This window comes from Syngnathus leptorhynchus, chromosome 17 (genome assembly GCF_054491065.1).
Source record: "Syngnathus leptorhynchus isolate UIUO chromosome 17, UIUO_Slep, whole genome shotgun sequence".
NCBI lineage: Eukaryota > Metazoa > Chordata > Actinopteri > Syngnathiformes > Syngnathidae > Syngnathus > Syngnathus leptorhynchus.
In genome coordinates this window covers 3391117-3415384 of record NC_141211.1, presented here as the reverse complement: position 1 = coordinate 3415384, position 24268 = coordinate 3391117, and the positions used below count along the sequence as shown (strand labels likewise).

Here is a 24268-nt window from a genome sequence, read left to right as displayed (position 1 = left end):
TCCTTTGGTATCACTGAGTGGCGCTTTGGCAGACCTACTGAGGGGAGGATGATGAAATGACCTACACAGTTGCATGTACGTGAATGTCCCACAATGTTTGTAAGTTTGTTATTACAGCTAGGTGGTTACTTGCAGACTGAAATATGTTTCCCCAGAGTTCTTTAAGTAACTTACTCTTCAACGTACTTGAACGTCTCGCAGTTTTTTGACAGCTTGTTTTTCCAATAAACTATCTTGGATGTTGCCTTCAGGGGAAGTCTGAAATTATTCACTCCACATAAACGCATCACGATTTGGTGGTTTGTTTTTACATTTACTTTTAGTTATTCCCTCCCGTATTTATCTAAAATGTACCGAGTACCTACTTCCTTGCGCATCTCATCACTTTGACATGATGTTCTAATCACTTGCTTTCTTGCAATGCACATGAACGCCACACGATGTTTTCGTGAGCTTCGCTCCTAACATTTATCTATCATCAAGTAGCCGCTTGCAGGGAGTCAGAAATCATAAATTTTCTCCATCATTCTCCAACACAACTTTCCTCATACAATTGAGCGCCTTGACTGAACTGCTGAGATGATGAAATGGCCCACACTGTTGCGTGTATTTGAAAGCCTCACATCCCAGCAGACGCGCCTGCGGCCACACAACAACCACATCTGACGAGCTTCGTCCTCTTCCTCCTCTTCCTCCTTGTGTACCGCAAGAACATGAGACAATCCCCTCCCATCTTTCGATTGTTGTTGTTGACTTTTGGGCGTGTTCCAGGCAGTCACGTGATCCACTTAGCATCTTTCTTTCTTGTCAGCACTTAAGAAACAGGAAACTCACAGAACTTGGACTGAGGCGTGAGTTCGTGTGTCCTCTCGTGATTGACAAGCTTTCTCGGATGAACCGCGGGCGGGGGTTCCTGCAGGCAGGCGGGCAACGGGGAGGCAGGGCGGTGGCTATTGAGCTGGCGGACGGGCGCTGAGAGAGAATTAGCTGACATTTTTATGCAAATGCATCCAAAGCGAGATGGATTGCTTATTCTCGACCGCTTAAACTGAAAAACAAATATTTGTCACTGGCCATGAAGACCTACCCGGAGAGCGTCGCCTTCCTGGGGCAGTTCGGACGCTTCCAACAGGTCGTTTTCTTCCTCCTGTGCGTCAGCATCGTGCCCAACGGCTTCGGCGCCTTTACGCTCGTCTTTCTGGTCGACACACCAGCGCACCATTGCCGAGTGCCCGATGTCAACCTGACGGAGAACTGGCGCAATGCCGTCATCCCGTTGCGGGTGAGTACACTAGTGGCGGCCGGTTACCTCTTCCCGGAACAATTCTCCCTGAATTCTCCCGATCTTTCCAGCACTTAAAAGTAATTTCAGTGGCAGAAAAACAGCGCCGATTGTTGCCGAATTCTGTGAAATAGTGTGACATTTATCAGAAAACAACCAAAACGGCGCATCAGGGCGTCTTCGCGCGGAAAATACGTAAATACTAGGTTTTTCTTAAGAGGTTGGGTGGAGGTTTACGCGTGTACGCGTGCGCCAAAAGCTGGAACATTGTCTGGCGCAAGACTTGCAATCAGGTTCATCGAGTTGATGCTAACTAAACAAGTTTGTATTTGTATTCAACTTTACAAAGTGAAGTAAAACGTGGTTTGCAGCGCCCTCTGCTTGAAAGTGTGTACAATAATGAGCTTAACGAGACACATGGCATTCATTTCCCGTCAAGTTTTGATATGCAAGAGAACCTCAATAGACTCTCACATCTGAAAGTCATTTGCATGTTGCTCCAGCATAATCGAATTCAGAGGATCGAATGCAAGAGTAAAAATGCAAATGTTTCATCCAAACGATCAGTACTGCCTTTATTACTGGTCTATTATGAGCCGTTTCTAATTTCTCAAAACATAATAAACACAGAATTAGAGACACACACTAATACAATGTCAATACTCTTAAATGAATTAAAAGTGAATTGTGTAAAGGCAACAATGTAAATTGTCTCATTTTCAACTACATTTAATCACCAATTAATAAATTCCACCAGGATGCATGTGTTTGCTATACACTCTTGTTTTTTTCCCACCCCGCAGGTGATAAACGGCAAAGAGGTGCGGAGCAGCTGCAGCAGGTACCGCCTTGACCTGGTTCGGAACCTGTCTGACCAGGGCTATAGTCCTGAAAGGGATGTCAACCTCACGACCCTGGAGGAGGAGACGTGCAAGGACGGCTGGATCTACAGCAAGGATGTCTACCAGTCCACTATCGTTACTGAGGTGATTGTGTGTGTCACTGTCAAGGTGCAGCCTACAAGGAATGACCAAAACTAAAATGGTTTGCCATGATCTGTTGAGAATTTTTTTATGGGTCTACTCCAGATAGACCCATTATTCTACAATGCTAACATATAATGCTAACATGCATCATTATGCTTGTAAAGATGACATCCCAACTCACATTCGCATCTTTCAGTTTGACCTGGTGTGCAACGACCAATGGAAGAAGCCGTTCACCACCACGATCTTCTTTGTGGGCATCCTGTGCGGCTCCTTCTTTGCGGGGCAACTCTCAGACAAGTACTGCAGGCGGTTAAGCTTTATTTTGTGTTGTACATTCCAGACATCATGTGTCTCCTCAACAGATTAGGAAGGAAGCCCATCCTTTTTGCTACTTTGGCTCTTCAAACCATCTTCAGCTTCATTCAGGTCTTCTCCGTGTCCTGGTCCATGTTCACTGTCCTGCTTGTCATCAACGGCCTGGGACAGATGTCCAACTACATGTCGGCGTTAGTTCTGGGTATGTCTTACAGACAAGCTCACATTCAGACCTACGGACAATTGCGAGTCATTAGCGTCTGTTTAGAAGACAAACCGCCTTGCATGATTATCAACACAATGGTTTCAAATGTCAGAATTTATGTCCACACAGCACATTTTTAGTTTCCCTTTACATGTTTCTGCATGCAGGCGCAGAGATCCTGACGGGCAACGTACGTCTGCTATACTCGTCACTGGGAACCTGTTTTGGTTTTGCTGTCGGCTACATGATCCTGCCCGTGTGCGCTTACTTCTTGAGGGATTGGAAGTCTCTCTTGCTGGCCTTATCTCTACCCTGCCTAGTTTTTTTCCCCTTCTGGTGGTCAGTTCTTTGCTTTCTGATTGAGTTGTGGTTCTACTCCATTGGGTTTGAGTTTGGGTTTTGTGAGCTGCAGGTTCATCCCGGAGTCTCCTCGCTGGCTCCTGTGCCAGGGCCGAGTGAAAGAAGCCGAGGCCATCGTGAGGAAGGCGGCCAAGATGAACAAAGTGCAAGCACCCGAAGTCATCTTTGAAGACTACTTAATTGTGAGTGCCCATTGTTTTTAATTTTGGGGTGACAAAATACTCAGCAGAATTACAAATAAAAAACTGAATATTTCGTTGATGATGCTGTTGCGGTTTGATGTAGGTGAGCAAGCCCACAGAGCCGAAGCCCAAAGAACCGCACAGTATTCTAGACCTGGTGGGCAATCTGGAAATCGGATTCATGACAATGATTCTCTGCTATGTGGCGTGAGTACACCATAATCTGTACGCAGTGGCTCTTGTTGTCACACGTTAATAGCTGGAGAAAAATCACACCAAGGCCCGAAAGAACCATAGGGCGGCGAACCAGGCGGCAGCTAGCTACCTCAGCTAACGGTCTACGTTGTCACTCGGTGCTCTCCTCTGCCAGGTTCACCATGTCGGCGGGCTACTACGGCATCTCCTTCAACACGACACAGTTCCACGCCAACGCATACGTCAGCTGCTTCATCTCAGGGGCCGTGGAGCTGCCGGCTTACGTGTCCAGCTGGCTCGCTCTGCGCTACGTGTCGCGCCGGATGTCCGTCATCGGCTCCCTGGCGCTGGCCGCCGTGCCGCTCTACTTCATACAGTTAGTGCCTGAAGGTGGCTGGAATTTTCTAAACCCATGAATTGAGCACCCGGACATCGAGTAATCTCTTTGCCGGTCCGACAGGTTACTCTGGTCTGTCGCTCACTCTGGAAATGCTGGGAAAATATGCCATCACCACTGGTTTCGGCCTGATGTTTGCCTATACTACCGAGCTGTACCCGACGGCGCTGCGAAACACCGCGGCCGGCCTGTGCAATACGATAGCTCGGCTGGGAAGCTGCATCACGCCATACCTACTAGAGCTCAGTGAGTGACAATTAAAAAAAAAAAAAGTCAGCCATCATACGGATGAAGCCACCATTCTGTGGTCATTTAAGGACTAGTATGTTTTTTACACTGATGTCAAGTGTCATCTGAAAACAGGGTCCTACTCGCCATTCCTACCTTACATCATACTCGGCAGTCTGGCTGTTTTGGCTGCGTTTGCCACCATCCTCCTACCAGAGAGTTTCGGAAAACCTCTGCCTGAATCCATCCAACATATGCACAAGAGAAAGAAGTAAGTTAATGATCGCCATCAATGACAATCTAGATGGACATTTGAAATAGACCAGGCCAATTTTAAGACTTTTAAAAAGCCACTTTGGTCTAATTTGATGAATTAAATGAGTTCAGTAGAAGTGGATGATGTACTAGACTTTTTACGATATTGTTTGTGATATAAGCCCATCTCTGTTACACTTATTACATTACAATAAATCGGTCTGTCCATGTTACCAGACATAGCCCAAAAGGTTTAGATGTAAACAATTGTTTAACTAACAATTTTCCTCCTTTTTCCCAGCATCAAGTGCCCGTGCTTGCCAAAAGCTGAGACCCCTGTGGCAGTGGTTCTTATGGAAAATACCAAATCCTAAAAAAAAGTCGTATGTAATAAAATAGTTGTTTAAAAGTTGTTACAAATGTTTACAGGGCTGATGATATTGAAAAAAAAAAAACACAATGTTATAATATATCATGTTTCCTTTTCTGATATTTTCCTTGGAATAATCATATCAGGGTACTTTTTTTAGTGTCATTTCTGAAATAATATCATTGAATTAAAGTGCTGCTGTTTACATTTGTTGATACTTTGTGAGCACAATATAGCACGGTGAGGCTTGATCTCACGCTCAAATGCGCACAACAATTGACCGTCCTATAATATATTTGTTACTGTTATGCTATCATACTGTATGAAAGGACTTGTGTTGTGTTTTTTTTTTTTTTACCTTTCTGGACATGTGTAATTTTATATATTTGAATGTAATTTTCCAATTCAAACCATTCTAAAAACTCAACCAGAATGGATTTGTTTTTCTCAGGTGCTGAGAGCCTTAAACGCTAAATACAATCCTTTTATAAACTGGAAACCTGCAGGCACCCAGTGTACAGATATACTCAATGTGACTCAGTTGCGTTTGATGTGACAATAAAGAGAAGCATTTTTGTTTACCTTGAAATGTGCTGTAGTTTTTCCTTACATAAGGCATATTGTTAGAAAAGGCTAAATTATAATTAATTATAATTATAATAATTATAATCGTTGGTGGGCCAGAACGGATTGACGGAATTAAGGAAGCAACACTGACACTTATTGGTCATCAATGGAACAACAGCATGGACTTCCCGGCATGCTTTGCTATGCCCGCCGACCCCGACGCGAAGCTAACCTGCTCCGAAGCTCGGCTAGCCGCTTAGCTACGAGCGGCGGACATGTTGTTCCAACCCTCGCTGGAATAAACGTCTTGGGCAGCAGGTGCGAACAGGGGAGACCTCTGTGGCGGGGGGCTCTGGACCACCATGGACGCCGTCAACGCCTTCAACCAGGAGGTAAGGGTGCCTTCCTGGCGCACTTTGAAAGCGGTTTAGCCGCTTGAAGGTCCGGCGGAGGAGCCGTGTTTGGCCCGTCGTGAGGGCCTCGCTTGTGGCCGTTGAGCCCTCTGGACTCGTTAGCATTTGTGTCCTTATACAGTTGTATATTTTGAAACGTCATTTAGAAAATCTAATCGAAAGAATTGCGTTTAGCGTGCTAACACTGGGCCAGTTCGGCAACATTGCCTCAGAGCAAGTTAGCTCGCATGAGCAAATGTTCAGCTACAACGTGCATCATCTTCACTTTGTGATTATCATGGTGTGATTAGAGTGAAGATCACGAGTCATCTGTGATGTAGTAAGCAGGGAGATGTTGTTTAATCTCACATTATGTTCGTGGAACACGAACACAAGCTTGTCCACCACCTTTGTTGTCACGTTAACCAGCTCCAATGTGTTGAGAGGCGGGGCTGTTCCGTTATTCGCCGCGGAAACGCTTGCCCCTATCACCGGTCAAATTATGTCGGGGCAAGGCCAGCGTGTATTCAGTGTAAACCTCGTGACTGAGTCTGAAATTAAATAGAAAAGTCTTTGAGATCCCATTGCGAATGTAAACAGTCCAAAACCAGATCAGAAGTAAGCTGAGCAGTTTGCAATGCGAGAAGGGTAGTTTTCCGATCAAAAGCTTCACGCTAACACTACAAATTATGTTTTGCTTCCGATGAAATGTTTAAAAACAAAAATTGTCTTGTGTAGTTGTTCTCCTTGATGGACTCTAAGCCGCCGATTTCTCGCGCCAAGATGATCTCTATCACCAAGTCGGCCATCAAGGCTATGAAAGTAAGGACTTATTGTCATAAGTACAATGTGTTTATTATGGATGATCAAATGTTGAAACATGTCTTTTTTTTGATCAGCTCTACAAGCATGTGGTGCAGATTGTGGAGAAGTTCATTAAAAAGGTAAGATCTTCAAATGTAAATATTGCAGATTTAAACAATATCATCACCATCTTTTTTTTTTTTTATGTGCAGTGTAAGTCCGAGTACAAGGTGGCGGGCCTGTATGTGGTGGACTCCATCGTCCGCCAGTCACGACACCAGTTTGGCGCAGACAAGGATGTTTTTGGACCCCGCTTCACCAAAAACATTGTGGCCACCTTCGAGAACCTCTGCCTTTGCCCCCTGGAGGACAGAGTAAGAACACAGTCCACGAAAACGGCAGCAAAACAGGACGAAAAGCAGAATCTTTAGCTTTCTTGACGACATGGGTTTCTACGTGGTGTTTACAGAGTAAGCTGGTACGTGTGCTGAACCTATGGCAGAAGAACGGCGTGTTCAAGAGCAACGTTATTCAACCCCTCCTGGACATGGCCGCCGGCGGCAGCAGCGGCGCGACTTGCGCCGAAGATCCGGGTGATTGTCCGCCGCACGCGTCCGTCATTGTCTTGCTGAGAAGCAAGGAGCTAATCGCCATTCGGATGATGCTGACGTTTTTCCGCAGGTTCCTCCCCGTTGAGCCCGACCAAAGACCACGTGGTGAACTCTGCCGCGGCGCCGCTGCAAAATCAGGACCCCTTCACCGCTGTGGCGCAGCTCTTCCAGTCCACGCAGAATCAGCAGGTACAGTAGATGTTGGCCTTTTAAATATTGCTTGCGAACTCAATGTATTTTGTCGATTGCATTAGCTGCAGCAGATGCTTCAGAACTTCCAGCAGCAGCATCAGCAACCCGTCCAAGCGGAAGCCGGCCCCCAGGCTCCACCCGCCCCGAGTGTCGCCCCGGTTTTCAGCACCGCCCTGTCGCATGCTACCCAGGCCGCCCAGCAGAAAGCGGCGTTCGACAAGGTTGGCCTCGCGCTTCACAGCTGCGATTGCACCCTTCGCAACAGTCGCTAAACGTGTTACGAATCAAACTACCCTTCGCCGTAGACGTTGTTAGATCGTTTCGACTACGACGACGAACCTGAAGCCCCAGAGGACGCCAAGGATGACGGCCCGCAGTCCTCCTTGTAAGACCTTTTGAATTATTGATCCCCATACTCCAAAGCATGTTTGCTGTCAGGTAAAGAATAAAGATGAAATTAAGAAAGCTGATGCTAATGTCATTGTTGTTGCCATAACGACAGCATGCAGCAGCCTCCAGCCTTCCAGCCGCCCATGATGAACATGACTCAGGACTTCTCTCAACAGGTTTATCCTACGCTTTGATTTCTAAAGCAAGAAACCAGTTGAGCATAAAATAATGGCGCCCTCTATAGGTGCTAAAATCATTACAAAATAGTCAGGGATCATATGTTGGGAACAAACTTGCAAATACTACAATGAGAGAATGTCATTCATTCTCCTCTGTAGGGTCCTCTCCCCCCTAATGGCCAGCTCCCGGCTTACGGTCTAATGCCAGGACAAAGCTTCCAGGGAATGATACCTCAGATGGGCCAAGTTGCTCCGGGTCAGCCCTTCCCTGGCTTCCCTGGAGGTTATCCACCTCCTCACTCGACCCAGCAACAGCAGGTAACACTGAGGAGGTTAGGAGAAGTGTTGGCAACCAAACAAAACCACGTCTTCTTGCTGCCATTCTTAGGATTCGACAGTCAATGCCGAGCGTTCCTCCATGAGGGACGGCAGACATGGTCACACGTCACGATCAGGCTCCAGGTAAGCTACTGGAGGATCTGCAGGAATTTGCTTTCAGACTCTTCTTTAATTTTGTGTGTGTCGCTAAGCTAATTTCATTTTTTTTTTTAAACCAGGTCCCCGAAGAGAAGGCGATCGCGGTCCAACTCCCGCACACGCCGCTCCCGTCACCGGCGCTCGCGCTCCCGCGATCGACGCCACCATTCCCCGCGCTCGCAGGAGCGCCGGGAACGGGAACGGGAGCGGGAGCGGCGACAAAAAGGTCTCCCGCCGCCCAAAAACGAGATGCTGAGCAGTGAGTAGCAATCCCTTTGCGTGCACTCTCCCAACTTGCGCGGTGGACTTGAGTTTCCGCCCTTCAGTCTGCAGTACGACTTTATGGGTGGGCCAGCTGGACAAGAGGACTCAGCAGCAGGATGTGGCCAACTTGCTGGAGGAGTTCGGACAGATCGAGTCCATAAACGTGAGTAGGACTGCGGATGTTCTACCGAGGCACCGTAAGTGGTGGAAATCTCAATGTGGCGTGTTTTTGTATAGATGATCCCTCCGCGGGGCTGCGCCTACATCGTCATGGTCCACAGGCAGGATGCCTTCAGGGCTCTGCAGAAGCTCAGTCGAGGCTCCTTCAAAGTCAACCAAAAAGCAATCAAGGTGAAAAACACAATTGCTTGAGTGTCCTGTGAAGCAGATAACCACACGCTTTTCAGAATGCTTATCGCCCCCCCTCTCTCTCCTGGCAACAGATAGCGTGGGCTCTGAACAAAGGCATCAAGGCTGATTTGAAGCAGTTCTGGGACGTGGAGCTAGGCGTCACCTACGTGCCTTGGTCCAAAGTCAGGGAGGAGCAGCTTGAGGAGCTCAAGGAAGGAGGAATCCTGGATGGGGACACGTTAGCGCCAGGTAGCATACAAATGCCACCCAACTCCGCTTTTAACGCGCATTCATGAATCTTACTCTTCCAGACTGGATTACTGCCAGGAAAGCTCTGGAGAACCCACAGGTGCCCACCCACAATGGTGGTGCTGAGTCGCAGCAGCCCGAGGACGCCCACTTGATGGCTCCTCTTCCTCCTACACAGGTGACCTGTCTGTCTAGCAAGTTGGATACAAATCTGTCGAAAGGTTCAATGACGGCTGACTTATTTTCTTCAGGTTCCCCCGATGCTCGGCATGAGCTCGGTGCCGCCACCCGGCTTCCCTGCCAACATGAGCATGCCGCCGCCTTCCTTCCCGCCGGGCATGCCCCCGCCACCGTTCATGAGACCAGGCTTCAACCCCATGCAGATGCCTCCAGGTTTCCCCCCACCGGGTCCCATGCCTCTCTCCATGCCGCCGCCCTCCAAAGGGGACGACATGCTCAGCAGAAAACACGAGGAGGTCCCGGACGCTCCCCATTTCTTCAACAACCAGATGGGAGCCATGTGTTAGTTACTGTTTTCTTTCTTGTTCTTGGATGTTTACCAAGCCCGTTCTTTTCCATGGGAAGTTTCCAATATTGAAAGTGGCGGGAATTTTGTAACCTGATACTTAAAATGTGTTTTTGTCGGCAGGTAATCAGGCAGGCGCACCCCCAGCTGCCGGCATCCAGCCCCCGACAGGCGGTTTGCTGGGGGCCCGGCCCGGTATGATCCCGCTTCAACGCCCACCGGGTCCTCCTCTGCGCTTCCCGCCACCGCCCGTCCCACCTCAAATGATTCCCAGGGGGTCCCACCCACCCCTCATGCGCCACGATGCTCCCCCGCCTAAAGGAGCCTTCGGGATGCCCCACAGCATGAGACCACCCTTCCCGCCTCACGGTCCGCCCCCTCAAGGTCCCCCACTTCAAGGTCTGCCTCCTCAGGCTCCACCCCCTCAAGGTCCCCCTTTGCCCCCGTTCATCAGACCCGGAGCCCCGCGTGAGGACGAGGACAGCCGCCCTTTCCGGGGCGAGCGCCCGGGCTTTAGGGAGGCGGAGCCAGACAGCGAGCGAGGGTTTGGCGGCGCGGCGAGGCGCCCGTTTGGCGGAGACCGCCCGGACACGAGGGACAGACTGGATGGTAGTGGATGGAATAGAGACTGGCGAGATCGGGAGAACGGCAGCAAGGAGGCCCAGGTAAAAGGCAAAGAAAGCGAGCGGCCCAAGCGGCGCGAGAGGGCCAGCCGGTGGGACCGCGACGACCGCTTGGCCGACCTGGAGAAAATGGACAAGCTCCGGCCCTTTGACGCGGTCGCCACGGAAACAGCCCAACGAATCCAAAAGACTGCCGAGTCGGCGCCTCCCGCTGCCGAGTCGTCAAAGGCGGCGGCGTCGTAGTGTGCGCCCGGTTTCCCTCCAGCTGCGACTCCACGAACTGTGACTTGAGCGCCTCATGAACACATTGCATAATTCCCCTTCCTGTACATTGTGTGAATGCAAGCATGGCTGTTTTACTTGTGCTCCTTTCATCTTTTACCTATTTAATCAAGACTGTAGATTTTTATTTTTAACTTCATGCTTTGCAGCCACTCCATCCCAAAGGACCGTTCTAAGTGTATTTTTAGTCATCTGCTTTATTATTTCAAAATGGTTTAGGTTAGGGCTGCAACTAGCTCTATTCATAACAGATTAATCGATGGATCGGATTATAAAAATCAACCTTTCCTTCACTTCAAGAATATTTCAAATTGATAGTGCAGACAACGCACAATTGAATTTGATTCATTTGCTCATTTACTTCATAAAAGGTCAGAAAATGGGCAAAATTTTCAACCATTGTTTTCCAAAGTAAAACCATTTTGCAAATTAAACAGGTAAGTCTGCTTTCAAGGACTGCAGAAATCTGCTGAGCTGTAAATGATAAAAATTGGCATCCGTTTAGAGTACAGTATGTATGTTAACTTTTGACCCTCCCTCCTACTATTGACACTGTAAAGTAAGTGAAAACGATAGACTATCAATCATTTTTCAAGTTATTCCAGAGTAGGCAGTTGCTGATGTTTTTTTCCCCCCCGCTTCACACTTATGTTTGTTTTGCATTGACAAGCTACTGTAACAGCCGTAAGCCCCGCCCCCTTACTTGAATCATTTGAATCCTGAAGGAACTCTGAGTGAAATGACAACTCTGGCTCTCCACTGTAAATATGCTTTTCACTGTCACTAGCTCAGAGTTATCATCACTATGCTCCTCGTTTGTCGACTCAAGAGCACAGCTCCGAAAGACCCAGAAGGAATTTGCTTCAATCTCTTTGGCTGTGTGAACGCTTTTGTTAACCCTACAAAAAAAAAGACATGGATGTAAAATGTTCAACATTTCAGCCACAAAAATGTGTTTTTAATAAACTATTTTTGTACCAAATATGGAATGTTTGTCACTATGGTACTATCCTCACGATATTAATTTATCATTTGTCAAAATTCCAGTATACAGCAACGAAAATATGTTTAGATTTTCAAATGCCTGATTATTGACGCTCCATCAATAACTTCCGGTTTGGGCTTACGTATCCACAACCCAACCAATCAAACAGAGCGGTGTTGGTCTGCCTCTGATTGGCTACTTCGAGCACCCGCCCATCTTGGGACTATTCCTAAAATGATTGGTTGTCTCAGAGTCAGTCGTGTCTGTCAAGTCGACGCTGCAACGACTCTTGGATATCTCTAGACTTCAAACTACTGCGAACAAAATGGTGCATAAAGCTGTTTGTGTGCTGAAAGGAGCTGGTGAAACCACCGGCACGGTGTTTTTCGAACAGGAGGTAATTTATGTCACAGTTAAGGGAAGTTAAAAGAGCATTTTGTCCTGTTTAAGTACGCGGTGCGGCGGAGCGCTTGTGCTAAGCTAGCTCAAGTCTTCAATTTAACCCCACTGTTTTGTCTTCCAACATTTGCTACTGAAATAGTTACAGTGGGAACACTTTTCGACGAATAAAGTCGGGTTTTATCACGCAATAAGTTACTGCTTATTCATTCAATTTGTACTCATCTTTAGCTTGCAAAAAATACGTCATTTCACTACGTACATGTGCAATTATCTTTCAGTCAAACCCTTTCCAATGAATGGGTGGTCATTAATGCAGCGTTTTTAGCATTAAATGTTATTTCTCCTCCTGAAAAAAATCAAATGCGTCATAACCTTTGCACGGGGCAGGACTGATTGAAAAGCGTATCGCCTGTTGCATAAATGGGACGTTTTAGTTTCGTTCTTGCTTAAAAACACAATTTTGTCCGAAACAAATGATCACTTGTTTTTTTAGTTTGTGTAAATTAAAGTGTTTTATTTTAAAGTGGGCCCTGCAGAACAGAAGTGCTGAGTCACGGCCAGACTTTACGAAACTGCCCTGTTTACAAGCCACACCAGCGAATGGATCGATACAACAGTCGATAAATTGGCTTCGTTGATATAGACCTAAACAGGATAAGATTGGTGCTTTCAATTTTGCTATTTTAAGCTCTGCCGCCCCCTAAATATGCTTTACATAAATTGCCTTTATTATTGCAAAAAAATTGTTAGACTAGATCAGCATTTGTCCTGTTTTTGTTTACTATAAAGTAAATGCTCCTCACTAGGAGGTTTTTGTCTACTGGGGCAAGTTGTCATCTGGCCTTGACAGATAATGTGTTGTTGCTGTTCTTGACCCGACAGAGTGATTCCAGCCCAGTGAAACTGACGGGAGAAATCGTAGGCCTCACGCCAGGCGAGCACGGCTTCCACGTCCACACTTTTGGAGACAACACCAATGGTTGGTGATAACGGACAATAGCTCGTCTTGTCCTAAATGTAACATGGTGGACATAACTTGTTTTTATTGGACAGGGTGTATTAGTGCTGGACCTCATTTTAATCCACTGAAGACCAATCACGCTGGTCCCAACGATGCAGAAAGGTATGGTTCTTTTGAACACATTTGTCGTGTTTGAAAGAATTTCATCTACTAACTGTCTTGACAATCAGTTTTTCACAGAGTTTTGCTTTTAAAATGCTTCAACAGGCATGTCGGCGACTTGGGTAATGTGACTGCAGATGCTAATAGAGTGGCTAAAATCAACATCACAGACAGCGTCATCTCCCTCACCGGCTCAAACTCGATCATTGGCAGAACCATGGTGGTAAGTTATATTGCCTTCTTTGGTCTTCCGCATAACTTGATTTGAGTTTGCGGGAAAATATCCCGCTTTTCAGATTCACGAAAAGGCAGACGACTTGGGCAAAGGCGGCAATGACGAGAGCCTTAAAACGGGCAATGCTGGCGGGCGTCTGGCTTGCGGCGTCATCGGCATCTCCCAGTAAAAGAAGCACTGCTGAAAATATGGAAGCTTCAAGCACTTAAAGACCAACTTGGCTACTCGGTGTAATTGTTTTTGTTTTGTTTTGTTTTTTTGACCACGTAATGAGCCAGCATTTACGCTATTTTTGTCTGCTTGGACCCATATATACCCATATATGTTGTAAACTGACAACAGAGATTAAATAAAGACTTCATCTTTATTCTTAATGTGTGATTTTGTGAGGTTATAGTTTGGTTTTGAAAATCAACATGATTACCTGATGTGAATTATATTACTCTTCTGCAGAAAAGAGCAAGGTGAGTCATTACATACAAATTTTATTCAGTTTGAGCGGGTTATTTGAGCAATACGTGCTTCGTGTCAAGTGTGGAGTTTTATTTAATGGCCCTCCCAAAAAAGACGAATTGTAGTCAACGTAGGAAGGGCAACATTGATGCGTTTTTAAAAAAATAAATAAAGTAAGGTTAATAAACTGTGACTAATGTTTTTTTTTTTTTGTTCCCCCCAAAAATATAGTTGACAAATTTAGTTTTTTAATTTTACGTCACAAAAGGAACCGTCAAGTGTAACGAAAGTGCCTATAGGTTGACCGCTCAGTCGCTCACGGTCGGCCCGCCAACATCACTTATCACCTCCTCCGGGTAAGAAAATGTCGAAATTTAATTGAACCACACTACTACTACTATTACACAAAACGAAAAATTTAGGCAAGTGAGTGAAACGTATGTTCTTATTATACTCTTCTCCCCTAAAATGACTTCGAATTGTAACGAAATATTTGTTAGCTCGTTGGCTAACATCGATGCTAGTGTTAGCCGTGATGGCGGTAAGTTCAAACCCGTTAACTGTAAAATGTACAATTTTGACACAAAAGACTCAATGTAGTTTGCTGTTTCTATTTGATTCTGGTCTTTATTCCCCTTGAGTAGCTGGGGTCCATTGTATAGTTTTGTTTTTTATTAACAGACCTTGGCGTTTTCATTGAGACAGGTGCTCGTTTATTCGACAGCTAATTTTAACGTCACCGCCACATTAGTTTCCATGTTTTTCCTTTCTTGGGGTACTTAATATTAATTTTAGTTTCTGAGCTATAATGTGTTTCTAACTTTGTCCAATTCAAAATATGTTGCACTCGACCATTTTTTCCACAAGATGGTGGTGGTGTTGACCTTCACGGCAGCCAAGCGACGCTTCATTGTTACATCATGGAGAACCTCGACTTTTTTCCCCCCTTTCTAAATGCATGAAGGCATTTACTTAACAACAGAGAGATGCGGTGAGTTCAAATACACACACACACTCAAATATTGATGACAATTATTTAGTATAAAATATTGATGGCTGTTGCGCACAGATGAAAACATTTCATGAACATCTCACACTCACAGAGCTGTCAGATGAGCGTGCGGAGCTACTGAAATATGAATACCATTTTATGATTGCATGTTTTGAATGCTGGAATTGGATTTTCTGGTCCTTATTACAGTGAACAGCTGTGCCCTGCACACACACACACACACACATATAGGTGACTCACTTGTGGATGCTCGTATGATTGTTTTTCTGTCCTTTTTATTTTTTTTACGGGAATTGTCCAGACATCAATCTACTTTCTCTATGTTTAGAAGTACTTGGATGATCTTTGTTGACTTGCGGGGATGGAATATGTTGATGCAGAATTGTGACTTCCTTCTGCTACAAAGGAGTGCTAAGGCAAGAAAAATGTTCCAAGATGATGACAAATGTATTATTTTACGTGAAAAAAGACTTTTTTTTTTTTTTTTTTTTTTCTTCTGAAGTTTTATCATTTCATAGCACACATTTATATATGACCACTGCGGCACTGGCCCTGTGTAATTTAAATATACACGGGGGCTTGCATTTGTATAGCTTTGAGCTCGGCACCTTGTTCTGCTGCATCAATGCTCATCTTGTACAGTTGAGAAGTGCATTTGTAGCCTGACTGACAGACGCTAAAAGCTGTTATAAATAGACTTACATGCGGAGGTGATGAATAATAGAGACTGAAGAGAAAAAGCTTCAAGAGGTCGAAAAGCATTTAATGGGATGTAAAGAAAATGTACAGCATTGCATAACTTGCAATTGAGGAATCATTCAAGTGACCTCCACCATATTAGAGAGAAAGAGGTAAAAGTCACGCTGCCGCCCGATATCCATCACCCGCTTGCGCACGGAGGTGCTAATGGCAGTTACGTACATTTGGAAAAGGCACCAGGAATGCCTGCCTCCTTCACATGCTTTTATTGTGAATGTCTGGACGCTATTTGGCTATTTACCTAAAATATACCAAAGTGTTAGTTCCTAGTACGACAAGGGTCGAGATTATGCTATCTTCCCAGATAATTGACCCCAGAACTAAATTTGGAGAGAACTCTGCAGACTGATGCCAGGTCTGAGAGGTCATAAATGGTCCTCCGCAGACAGACTAATTACAAAGACCCCGTGACCTGACCTCTGAACCCTGAGCTGTTCCTCATGTGAAAGTGGAGCTCCCAAATGCCACCACGACTCGTCTTGTCACGTGACACTCAGCCCTCCGTTTCACTCACAACCTGTTGTTTCTTCCCGCTCCAGAATGTGCCGATCGCCACGACGACGGGAGTGGCCGATTACTCGGCGCGGCATTCCGGGGATGCTTCGGATGTCCGACTCCGACGGGAATCGATCAAGTGAGGGAAATTTGTCAAGCATGCGAGACTTTTCAGTGAGTGCTTGAATACTTGAAAAAAATACTTTCATGACATTTCCATTTATTGCCAAGTGGCAACACAGCTCCTGGTGCAAAATATATTTCATACATACGGGTATTTATTTTTAGCAAGAATCTTTCGTTCCCATGAATCAGCTGGTTGAGGCTTTTCCCTGCAGGGAGTTCCATTACATAAATGCCCCCCCCCCCCCCTTCTTTGTTCACATGTTTCCAAACTAAATATTTAGCTGAGAAGGAAGTGCTGAGCATGAAAAACGAAGAGCGGAAATCATTTTGTTTTGTTTGTACATTATTTTTAATCTCCTGGTGTGTTTGTTTTTTTTTCTCCAAATGCGGGTTGGGATTCTACGTGCATCCACTTTTTCCCAATGAAGTCTGTCACGTGTGTGTGTGTGAAATGTATCAGTCAAGTGTTCGGCTGCTTCCCAGCACTCCAACCATTGTAGATCCAACTGACTGAAATTTGAAATCATCTACGACGTCGACTCGCATGCGGAAACGGCCGAGACACTAAGCCGGCTCGGTGTTCCTCGAAGCGAGCGATGTGATGAGACACAACTGGGCGACTAACAAGACTCTTGTGCTGTTTGACCCGGAAACTGTTAACTAATCCGGAATACTGACATTCCAGTCAGAAATAATCATATTAGTTGAAGACCTATGACCAAATGTACAGTCGCTTTGTGCCGAAATTAGGATGGGAGTAGCTACAGCAGCATGCAGATAAATCTGAGTTAATTTTTTTGGTCAAACTTTACTTTCCCTTTATAGCGTGCTTCGAAATACTCTTTGCGCATGCCAGTGTCTTATTCCTCCTCAGTTTGTGCCCGAGGCAAACGTAAATGGCGCGATGATTAACAATGCCCTCCGAAGTGCTCTTTTCACACACAATTAAGTGTATTCACGTTTAAAAATAGGACATTGCTTTTAGAGGAGCTCAAAGTGGCTAAGCGTGCGCGACGGTGTGGAGGACACCAGCCAAGATGACTTAAATTACACTCCAAGCAGATGAAAGTCTTTAATATTTCACAAAAGCAAACTACTGTGGTTACATCATCTCGCCAAACTCTTCTTCAAAGCTCTTTGAGCTGTGGGTGATACATAAATCAAACAATGAGCTGACTCAGTAGTGTAAGAGGCGTAAATGAATCTCCTAACTGAAACTTCTGCAACAAAGCAAACAAGCTGACTCCATTTTTATCCAGACTTTTGATCTCGAGTTGACATGATGAGGGGAAAAAGCCGATAATTTGTATGCCCGATGGCTTTTAAAATGCATTTGTTTTCAATATAATTTCAACATTTTAAGTTCATAATGTGGAAACAGGAAAATGTCACCAATTTGTCAGGAAATATCAAATCGATAAAGGTTTGTGGGCTACGTTAGCCTGAATTAGTCTTTCAGTTGTTTGTCTCGTCTAATTGCAGCATTCCTGGTTAGCAAAAGTACGGCTGCTCATTAATATTCATGAGTAGCTGCAGGCTACAGACGTGTGTGTGTGTATGGGTGTATGTTGTATGACCTTGTGCTAAGAAGCGCGCAATGGTAGGTTAGCATGTTTGCAAAGAGCAGCTGGTACATCACATATGGTGCTTTTATTTTTTTCCATTTCAAGTCACGGCCTCTAATAAGACATTTCGACCGCAGGGACTCTACCCCAGAACGAGAAATTTTGTTTGGACAAGCGGAACCGTTCAAAATGAGATCCTGGCTAATTTATCAAGGCCAGTAGAAAAACATTGGGCAGCGACAGTTATCATTCAAAGTGAGATGTGTTGCTCTTTTATTTATTCATTATTTTATTTGGTTCCAGAAAGTGCAGGAATGCAGCTTTGAAAATTACGCCCTACGACAGTTTTACAAAGTATTGAGAGGCATCCTATTTGTGGAACAGCCCAGTTGAGCTACTAGCGCTAGTAAATGTTTCATCTTCTTTCATTGGCTCGTTGGCCATCGCTCCCTGGGGGGTCATTTGACGAAATAGCTCAACGGCCTTGGCTAGTCTGACATAGTTTGTCTTGAAAAATGTTTCCCCTTGATTGTTGTCATATAAACGTTCCCTGGTATCGCAACACCCGACGTCGCTTTCACGTCCCGGCTACTAAGACCGAGCAATGCGCCGTCCGTATGATTGCCTTGCACATTAGAATGCACGACGGTGTTCCTCGCTAATGGAAAATATAAGTTGGCCAGACAGGGATTAGCTGACATGACCCGGGGCAAAAGCGGAACTCTGCAAGCCGCCGTGTCATACGAGGCGCCAAGCGCGCATGTGTGTAGTCTTGTTTGGCCAGAAGTATATAAATACATATATTATGCATTCAGCCTATTTTATCTGGCAAAGCTGCTGAAAAAAATCGGGCGACCAGATAGTTCACTTCGCCCATAACCCGGCATGGTTGCTCACGACAGATAAACCGAATGATTAGAAATAATCCACGGAGTCAAACAAAAAGGTCCACCGCATTTTCGGTCATTTATGTATAATGCGATTGCACAATGATTGATTGACACCTCGGCAGTCATGCATTTCCTCTCGGTTATTTCTCAGAGGGTGGCCAGATTTCCACAGAACACACGAATCTGCAAAAGTTTGGAAAGTTTTAAGTCATTCAGCATGATGTAATAAAAGTGGCGCCGACGCCGGCCGGTTTCAGGTGTGGCAACGTGGGACAAAACCCACAAACAATGCAGACTGAAAAAAACGTCATCACGTCTGCCTACCGTCCGCTCTTGCATAATGATCCTCAACCTGTGCCTTTAGCGCTGCAGCTTGTCGCGGCACGCCATGGCGGCCTTTAATCCGCTAAATCGCTTCCACGCCACCCCCTTAATTCTATTACAAGCCAATAACGCCATGTTTGGCTAGTTCTGTGGGAAGCGGTCTTGTTTGACCCCGCTTCATCCCGCTCAATCGCCCGCTTCCTGTTGCAGCCGGACCCCCGCGGAGGGTCGTGTTCGGGAAAAGCACAAGCGTACGTGCCGGATGACAGAGTGGCTGCGTTGGAGCCTTTGCGGCCGTCATATTTTCTCATCCAAACGTCGGATGCAGAAGCTTGATCTCTGACAGAGAATGAAGATCAGCCGCTTGTTATGCAATCTTTGTTTGTCCCGCAGCCAACATCTCACTTTTTTCTGCATGAATGCTCATCATCAAGCGGTGTTTAGATTACCACCGGAAATCAACTAACAACAATTAAATCTGTCTTGTATACGAGACAGATCGGTCAAAGAACGTATCCTAAAACGGTCGCGACGGTCACACTCATGATAGACACGCCTCCTGCTAAATTGAACCATATTTTTTTTTCCATGTTCTACGAGTAGTCTTTTTCAGCGACAGTGTGCACTTCCCGAGCTGCTAGCAAAATCTGAATGTGGCTTCGCTTCATTCCTCCCTTCCTCCCCTGCTGACCAAGGTCAAGCTCCTCACAAATGTATACGATAATTAAAAAAAAAAAAGTGTGATCCCGGAGCAAATGTCACTTGCATCTCCGGTTACTACTGTACTTGTTGAGGCAGTTTTGATTGGTGGTGAGCCATGAAAAATGTCCAACGTAATTTCCCTTGAACCAATTGAGTTTGGTTGATCAACACAACTTTCTGTAAACTCAAGCAAAAAAATAAATAAATGTGTGTGTGTGAGTCTTGAGGCCAATGAGCAGCAATTAAAGGGAGGACAGACACACACACACACACACACACACACACACACACACACACACACACACACACACACACACATGCTGGCAGTCCACTGCCAATTGAGGGAGGAGTGTGTAAGTGTGTGTGGGTAGGCGGGCTCTCGCAGGCACACACACTCACCCCCCTCTCTCTCTCGCTCTCTCTCTCTCTCTCCACACAGTTCTCAGTCTAGTCTGGGCGTGCAAGGAGGCAGCATGTGTGCGCTTTAATGTGTGCAGGACTACCGCTTGGATTCTCCCGTCTTGGGCAACCGCTGCACTGAGGTACGGCCGCATGCTTTTTATTTCTATTTTCAACCACTTTTTTTTTTTTAGGGGCTTTTCACCCATATGTGTTCGTGTGACACGAGCCCATGTGTGTGGGATAATCCTGACGTGAAGGCACGAGCGCCACTATTCATTTATTTACGTGCATGCTCAGTGGGCCAGGCGTTTTATCAATCATTCATGTTCAAAAGTGACTCACGCACACACACATACGATAACAACTAACCGCCGGCACGATTGAGTGACATTTCTCCTGATACACTTCCCGGGCATTCCATTTGATCATGTACTTCTTGTGTTTTTATTCACTACAATATTATCAATACCATCCATCTCATAAGGTCACTCAAACTCACATTGTTATGCGTCAACATATCCTGATATTTAACATGCATTAATATGTACCAATCGATAGAGCGGATATGCGCTCTTTATTCAACCCCCCCCCCCCTCCCCAACTTTACTGTCCAGCGCATTTCTATTGAAAATGTGTCACTTCCTGATCACTTTGGAGAGCTGTGTTTCAAAATAGGTGACCCGTGAAAGGATTTATAGTGGCGGATAAACCTAAGTGTATTTGCGTATGTCTGTCCAAAAGCGCGCGTGAACGTGCGCACTTTGTTTTTAGACTTAACCCAAGCCCGGGGCTGCAGAACGGAGGCAAAGAAGCCATTATCTCGTACACTCTGATTATCCCCCGTCAATGAGTATGTGTGTGTGTGGGTGGGTGTATGCGCACTCACACAAGCATGTGCTCTGTGTGCGTACAGTCGAGCTAATATTGTGTGTGTAAAAGGGGGGGGGGGATGGGACTCGAGGAGGCGAGCCCTGTGGCGCGTGTGTGTTTTGTAAAAGTGTGTGCGCGCGTGTAGCGAGTGACCCACTTTGATACTCTGCCCCCGCTGCGAAGTCACCTATAGCGCGTGTGAATAGACGAGGCGTGGATACCTTGGGGTACTTTTGCCTCTTGACACAATCCATCAATAATCCATCACCGATCCGTCTATTTGATGTTACGATAGGTACAACCGAGACGTTGGCTAAATCCACGTTTGCCATGAATCCAAATCACCCAGTCAGCAGTCCGCATCGTGAGCGGAGTGGAGTTGACGCTGGCAAATGAAAACAAACACTAATGACAAATGCAAAGTATTATGAAAGATATTTCTTGTAAATGAAGTCACGTCGACGGAGGAACATGAGCTCGTCTTTCCGGCCTTTCATGTTCTTCCCTCTTTTTTCCCCCCCCCTCTGCTCAGCAAAGGCTTACATAGGAAGACCCCCCACCCGCCCACCACGTGCACGTCGACACACATGCGATCAAGCAGAGTTTGTGTGTGCGCGCGCGTTCCTACACAAAGCACGCTTGACAGAACTGACAGTCGATGGCGGTGACGCGCCGGAATGTTTGTTCTGTATGTTCATTATAGCAAGCGTCGGATCGCTCATAGACAGACGGATGGGCTCGATAGCATTTCTGGATGGATGATACGACTGATAAACACAATACAGCCAGCTGTGTTATGGATGGAGGGAGGGATGGATGGATGGATGGACACAGGTAGGTAGATAGACAGAGGCAGATAAATACTTGCAACACACATGGGCAGTAAGGAGCACACGAGTCGGTTTGCGATGCGGCCGGTCCGGTTGTGCCGGATGTCATCCTTGCTAGCAGCGCGCACGTGGCTTTGACATGAGGAATGATGGAGTGGGCAGGGGGCGTAGGGGTGCGTTCCCTCGTTAATTTCCCCCCCCCCCCCCCCCCCCCTTTTTGTCTGCTTGTGACGGCGATGGACTTGACCCTCCTTCTTGACCTTCCTTCCCGCTTCCGTCCATCCTTCTGTCAGCGTGACAGCCCGGCTGCGTCCACTCATTATCTTTAATCGGCGTCGCCTTACAAGCACGCACGTATGCGTCTATCCTCGATGCACCCATTTTGTTGAAAGTGCTCATGTGAAAGGGACTTTGGTCTCCTCTTGGCGCTCCCTCCCTCCCTTCCGCCCGTTGACCTGGAAGTGATGCGAAGCACTGCGATGCAGCCTCACCATTCATTATTGTTTGATCATGCCACGCTTATTTTCATGTGTGTTTGTAGGGTCACGTTGCCTTTGTCCCTCCTCGTCACCCTTAGGCCACGCATTGGGTGTCAGTGTCACACTGAGCTCACGCAGGTCGCTAATGCGCCGAGAGGCCACGTTCCATTCAGCGCGGCGACCGACCTCGACAATAAGCCCGAGCGTGTGTGAGCGCTCTCCATCAGGAAATGGAACCACTGACCTGGATCCAACATCCTCCACTTTTTGTTTTCGGTCCCAAGACGTCTTTAAAAAGACAAGATCCCGCACGCTAACGCTTTTGTGAAGCGTTGAACCAAGACTTAAAGTTGCCGATTCGAGTTCCCCGTCAGAGCTAGATCCGGAAATCCTGATGGACAAATTAGGAATCAATAACGTCCCGTATGCTTAGCCACGGGGTACAAATCGGAGAATTGTGTATCGTGTCAAATCCCCGTCGTTAACAAATACAATCACGTGAGTGAAAGTGGGATCAAGTTCAAACGATATCTAGAAGGCAGAAACCTTACACTGAACTCGGTACAGTATTTGGTCGAACCGGTATCATAATGAACTTGGGCGTAGGCGCCGGCCTCGGTGAATGAACAAAACGAAAGCGGCAGATGTGTGCCGAAGAGAAAGAAGGGTGGCGAACGTCCGACTGTTCTCACATTCCCTTTTTCATTTGGCAAACTTGCCGGCCGGCGCCGGCATCAGAGAATACCTCATTAAATTGGCCTGATTTGTGTTCAGGTCTTTCCAGTCGGATGGCGTTTGCCTGCAACATTCTCACCGAGAGTTCTTCGCCATCGCATTGTCCTCTGTCTCAGCTTGGATTTGTTTGCGAGAGCCGTGTTGACTCAGGTGCGGGGACGTGCGAAGATAACCCCCCCCACCACACTTTTGCGAAGGGAGCTGGTGACAAAGGGGAAGGCATAGCTACATTTGTTTTCTCATTTTTGATTGCTTGTTCTTGCTTATTTGTGACTATTCTGTAAATTTACATGGAAGCAGCCACCACAGACAGGAACCCCTCCACACACACCCCATTATTCACGGATCCCCCTCCCCCCACCCAACATTCATTAGTCTACCTGCGCACCCCCAACTCCATCCCCTCCCCCCCCTCTAAGAGCCTCTCATCAGTCCATCAGCACCATCCACCCCTCCGTCATTTCTACCTTTTGCCTGATATCCGACGCTGTGGGCCACTCAACCTCGCTGTTATTTCGCCGACTCTTCAGAAGAAACCGAGGCCCGCAATTTGCTGACAAGCGCACCTTTCTAGCTGGCGGCGGCGGGGTTAAAAGTCGCGGGGATTTGCCGAGATAAGCTCTCACGTGTGAAAATACCATGGATTAAAATATGGTATCCTTTCTCGCCGAGTTTAGCCGGAGAGATTGTTTCACACTAAATCCAACAGAGCGGGACTTTGCTCCTTCTGCGCTTTGCCGCCTCTGGTCTGGTCCTCCCTCAACAGCCAAGTAATTGATCGTTCACGCTGCCACCGTTACTACCCCCCCGAGCCGGGAAATTGGTGACTCTATCATCGGCGGAGGTTTAAATCTTTGGTGTTTGTCTTGTCGGATCTGCGCTGAGTTAGCGAAGCGTCGGAACCCCGTCCCACCCCCCCTTTACCACCACTACCCTCGCACTAGTGCCTGAGGGGATTTTATTTTAAATTATGGTAATCCCCAACTGTACCGTAGCGCAGACGGCAGTCGGCCGTGCTGAGAAGCGTGCGACGTAATCTCCTGGAGGAGCGTCTTTAATGAGGTTAGCGCCACTTGAGGAGCAGAGTGGAGGGAATCGCTCGTTAACGCTTATCGTTAGCGCTGGATCCTCCGATACCCTCAAATGTTGTGGTTCTGTATCCCCTTCCCACTTTTGTGGAAGAAAATTAAAGTGCG

At 46.6% G+C, this 24268-nt stretch overlaps 4 protein-coding genes and 1 long non-coding RNA gene across 12 annotated transcripts in view; 4 read left to right on the top strand and 1 right to left on the bottom strand.

The window, feature by feature from the left end:
* Positions 1 to 685: 685 nt before the first annotated feature.
* On the top strand, positions 686 to 5367 carry LOC147043082 (solute carrier family 22 member 4-like). The gene is made up of 11 exons (XM_085935179.1): positions 686 to 1282; positions 2086 to 2268; positions 2465 to 2568; positions 2634 to 2788; positions 2959 to 3130; positions 3204 to 3333; positions 3437 to 3540; positions 3704 to 3918; positions 3989 to 4171; positions 4289 to 4424; positions 4710 to 5367. Exons 1-11 carry the CDS (start codon positions 1076 to 1078, stop codon positions 4780 to 4782), a joined length of 1662 nt encoding a protein of 553 aa, XP_085791305.1. The 5' UTR covers positions 686 to 1075; the 3' UTR covers positions 4783 to 5367.
* On the bottom strand, positions 1873 to 6158 carry LOC147043081 (uncharacterized). The gene is made up of 3 exons (XR_015068605.1): positions 5578 to 6158; positions 3659 to 4390; positions 1873 to 2819 (listed from the first exon to the last, which is right to left on the bottom strand). It is a non-coding gene; the product is annotated as an uncharacterized LOC147043081 (long non-coding RNA).
* scaf4a (SR-related CTD-associated factor 4a) lies at positions 5494 to 11667 on the top strand. Its single transcript, XM_085935177.1, has 18 exons — positions 5494 to 5737; positions 6476 to 6559; positions 6637 to 6681; positions 6754 to 6915; positions 7011 to 7134; positions 7223 to 7341; positions 7407 to 7565; positions 7650 to 7729; positions 7847 to 7910; positions 8073 to 8231; positions 8302 to 8375; positions 8471 to 8649; positions 8717 to 8817; positions 8892 to 9005; positions 9098 to 9254; positions 9317 to 9432; positions 9506 to 9776; positions 9904 to 11667. The coding sequence occupies exons 1-18, from the start codon at positions 5708 to 5710 to the stop codon at positions 10644 to 10646; spliced, it is 2781 nt and encodes a 926-aa protein (XP_085791303.1). The 5' UTR covers positions 5494 to 5707; the 3' UTR covers positions 10647 to 11667.
* Positions 11668 to 11906: 239 nt separating this feature from the next.
* On the top strand, positions 11907 to 13799 carry sod1 (superoxide dismutase 1, soluble). Its single transcript, XM_085936138.1, has 5 exons — positions 11907 to 12067; positions 12955 to 13051; positions 13126 to 13195; positions 13301 to 13418; positions 13492 to 13799. Exons 1-5 carry the CDS (start codon positions 11996 to 11998, stop codon positions 13597 to 13599), a joined length of 465 nt encoding a protein of 154 aa, XP_085792264.1. The 5' UTR covers positions 11907 to 11995; the 3' UTR covers positions 13600 to 13799.
* A 357-nt stretch (positions 13800 to 14156) lies between these two features.
* The window catches only part of LOC147043078 (rho guanine nucleotide exchange factor TIAM1-like), a 28793-nt gene continuing 18681 nt past the window's right edge, over positions 14157 to 24268 (top strand). For 4 of the 8 annotated variants that reach the window (XM_085936166.1, XM_085936165.1, XM_085936164.1 and 1 more), the window contains exons 1-5: positions 14157 to 14239; positions 14751 to 14874; positions 15224 to 15311; positions 16194 to 16323; positions 20196 to 20298. The gene's annotated coding sequence lies outside the window, so the exon portion shown is untranslated. The remainder of the gene's footprint in view (positions 14240 to 14750; positions 14875 to 15223; positions 15312 to 16193; positions 16324 to 20195; positions 20299 to 24268) is intronic. The other 4 variants (XM_085936159.1, XM_085936158.1, XM_085936161.1 and 1 more) reach the window with 4 other exon arrangements.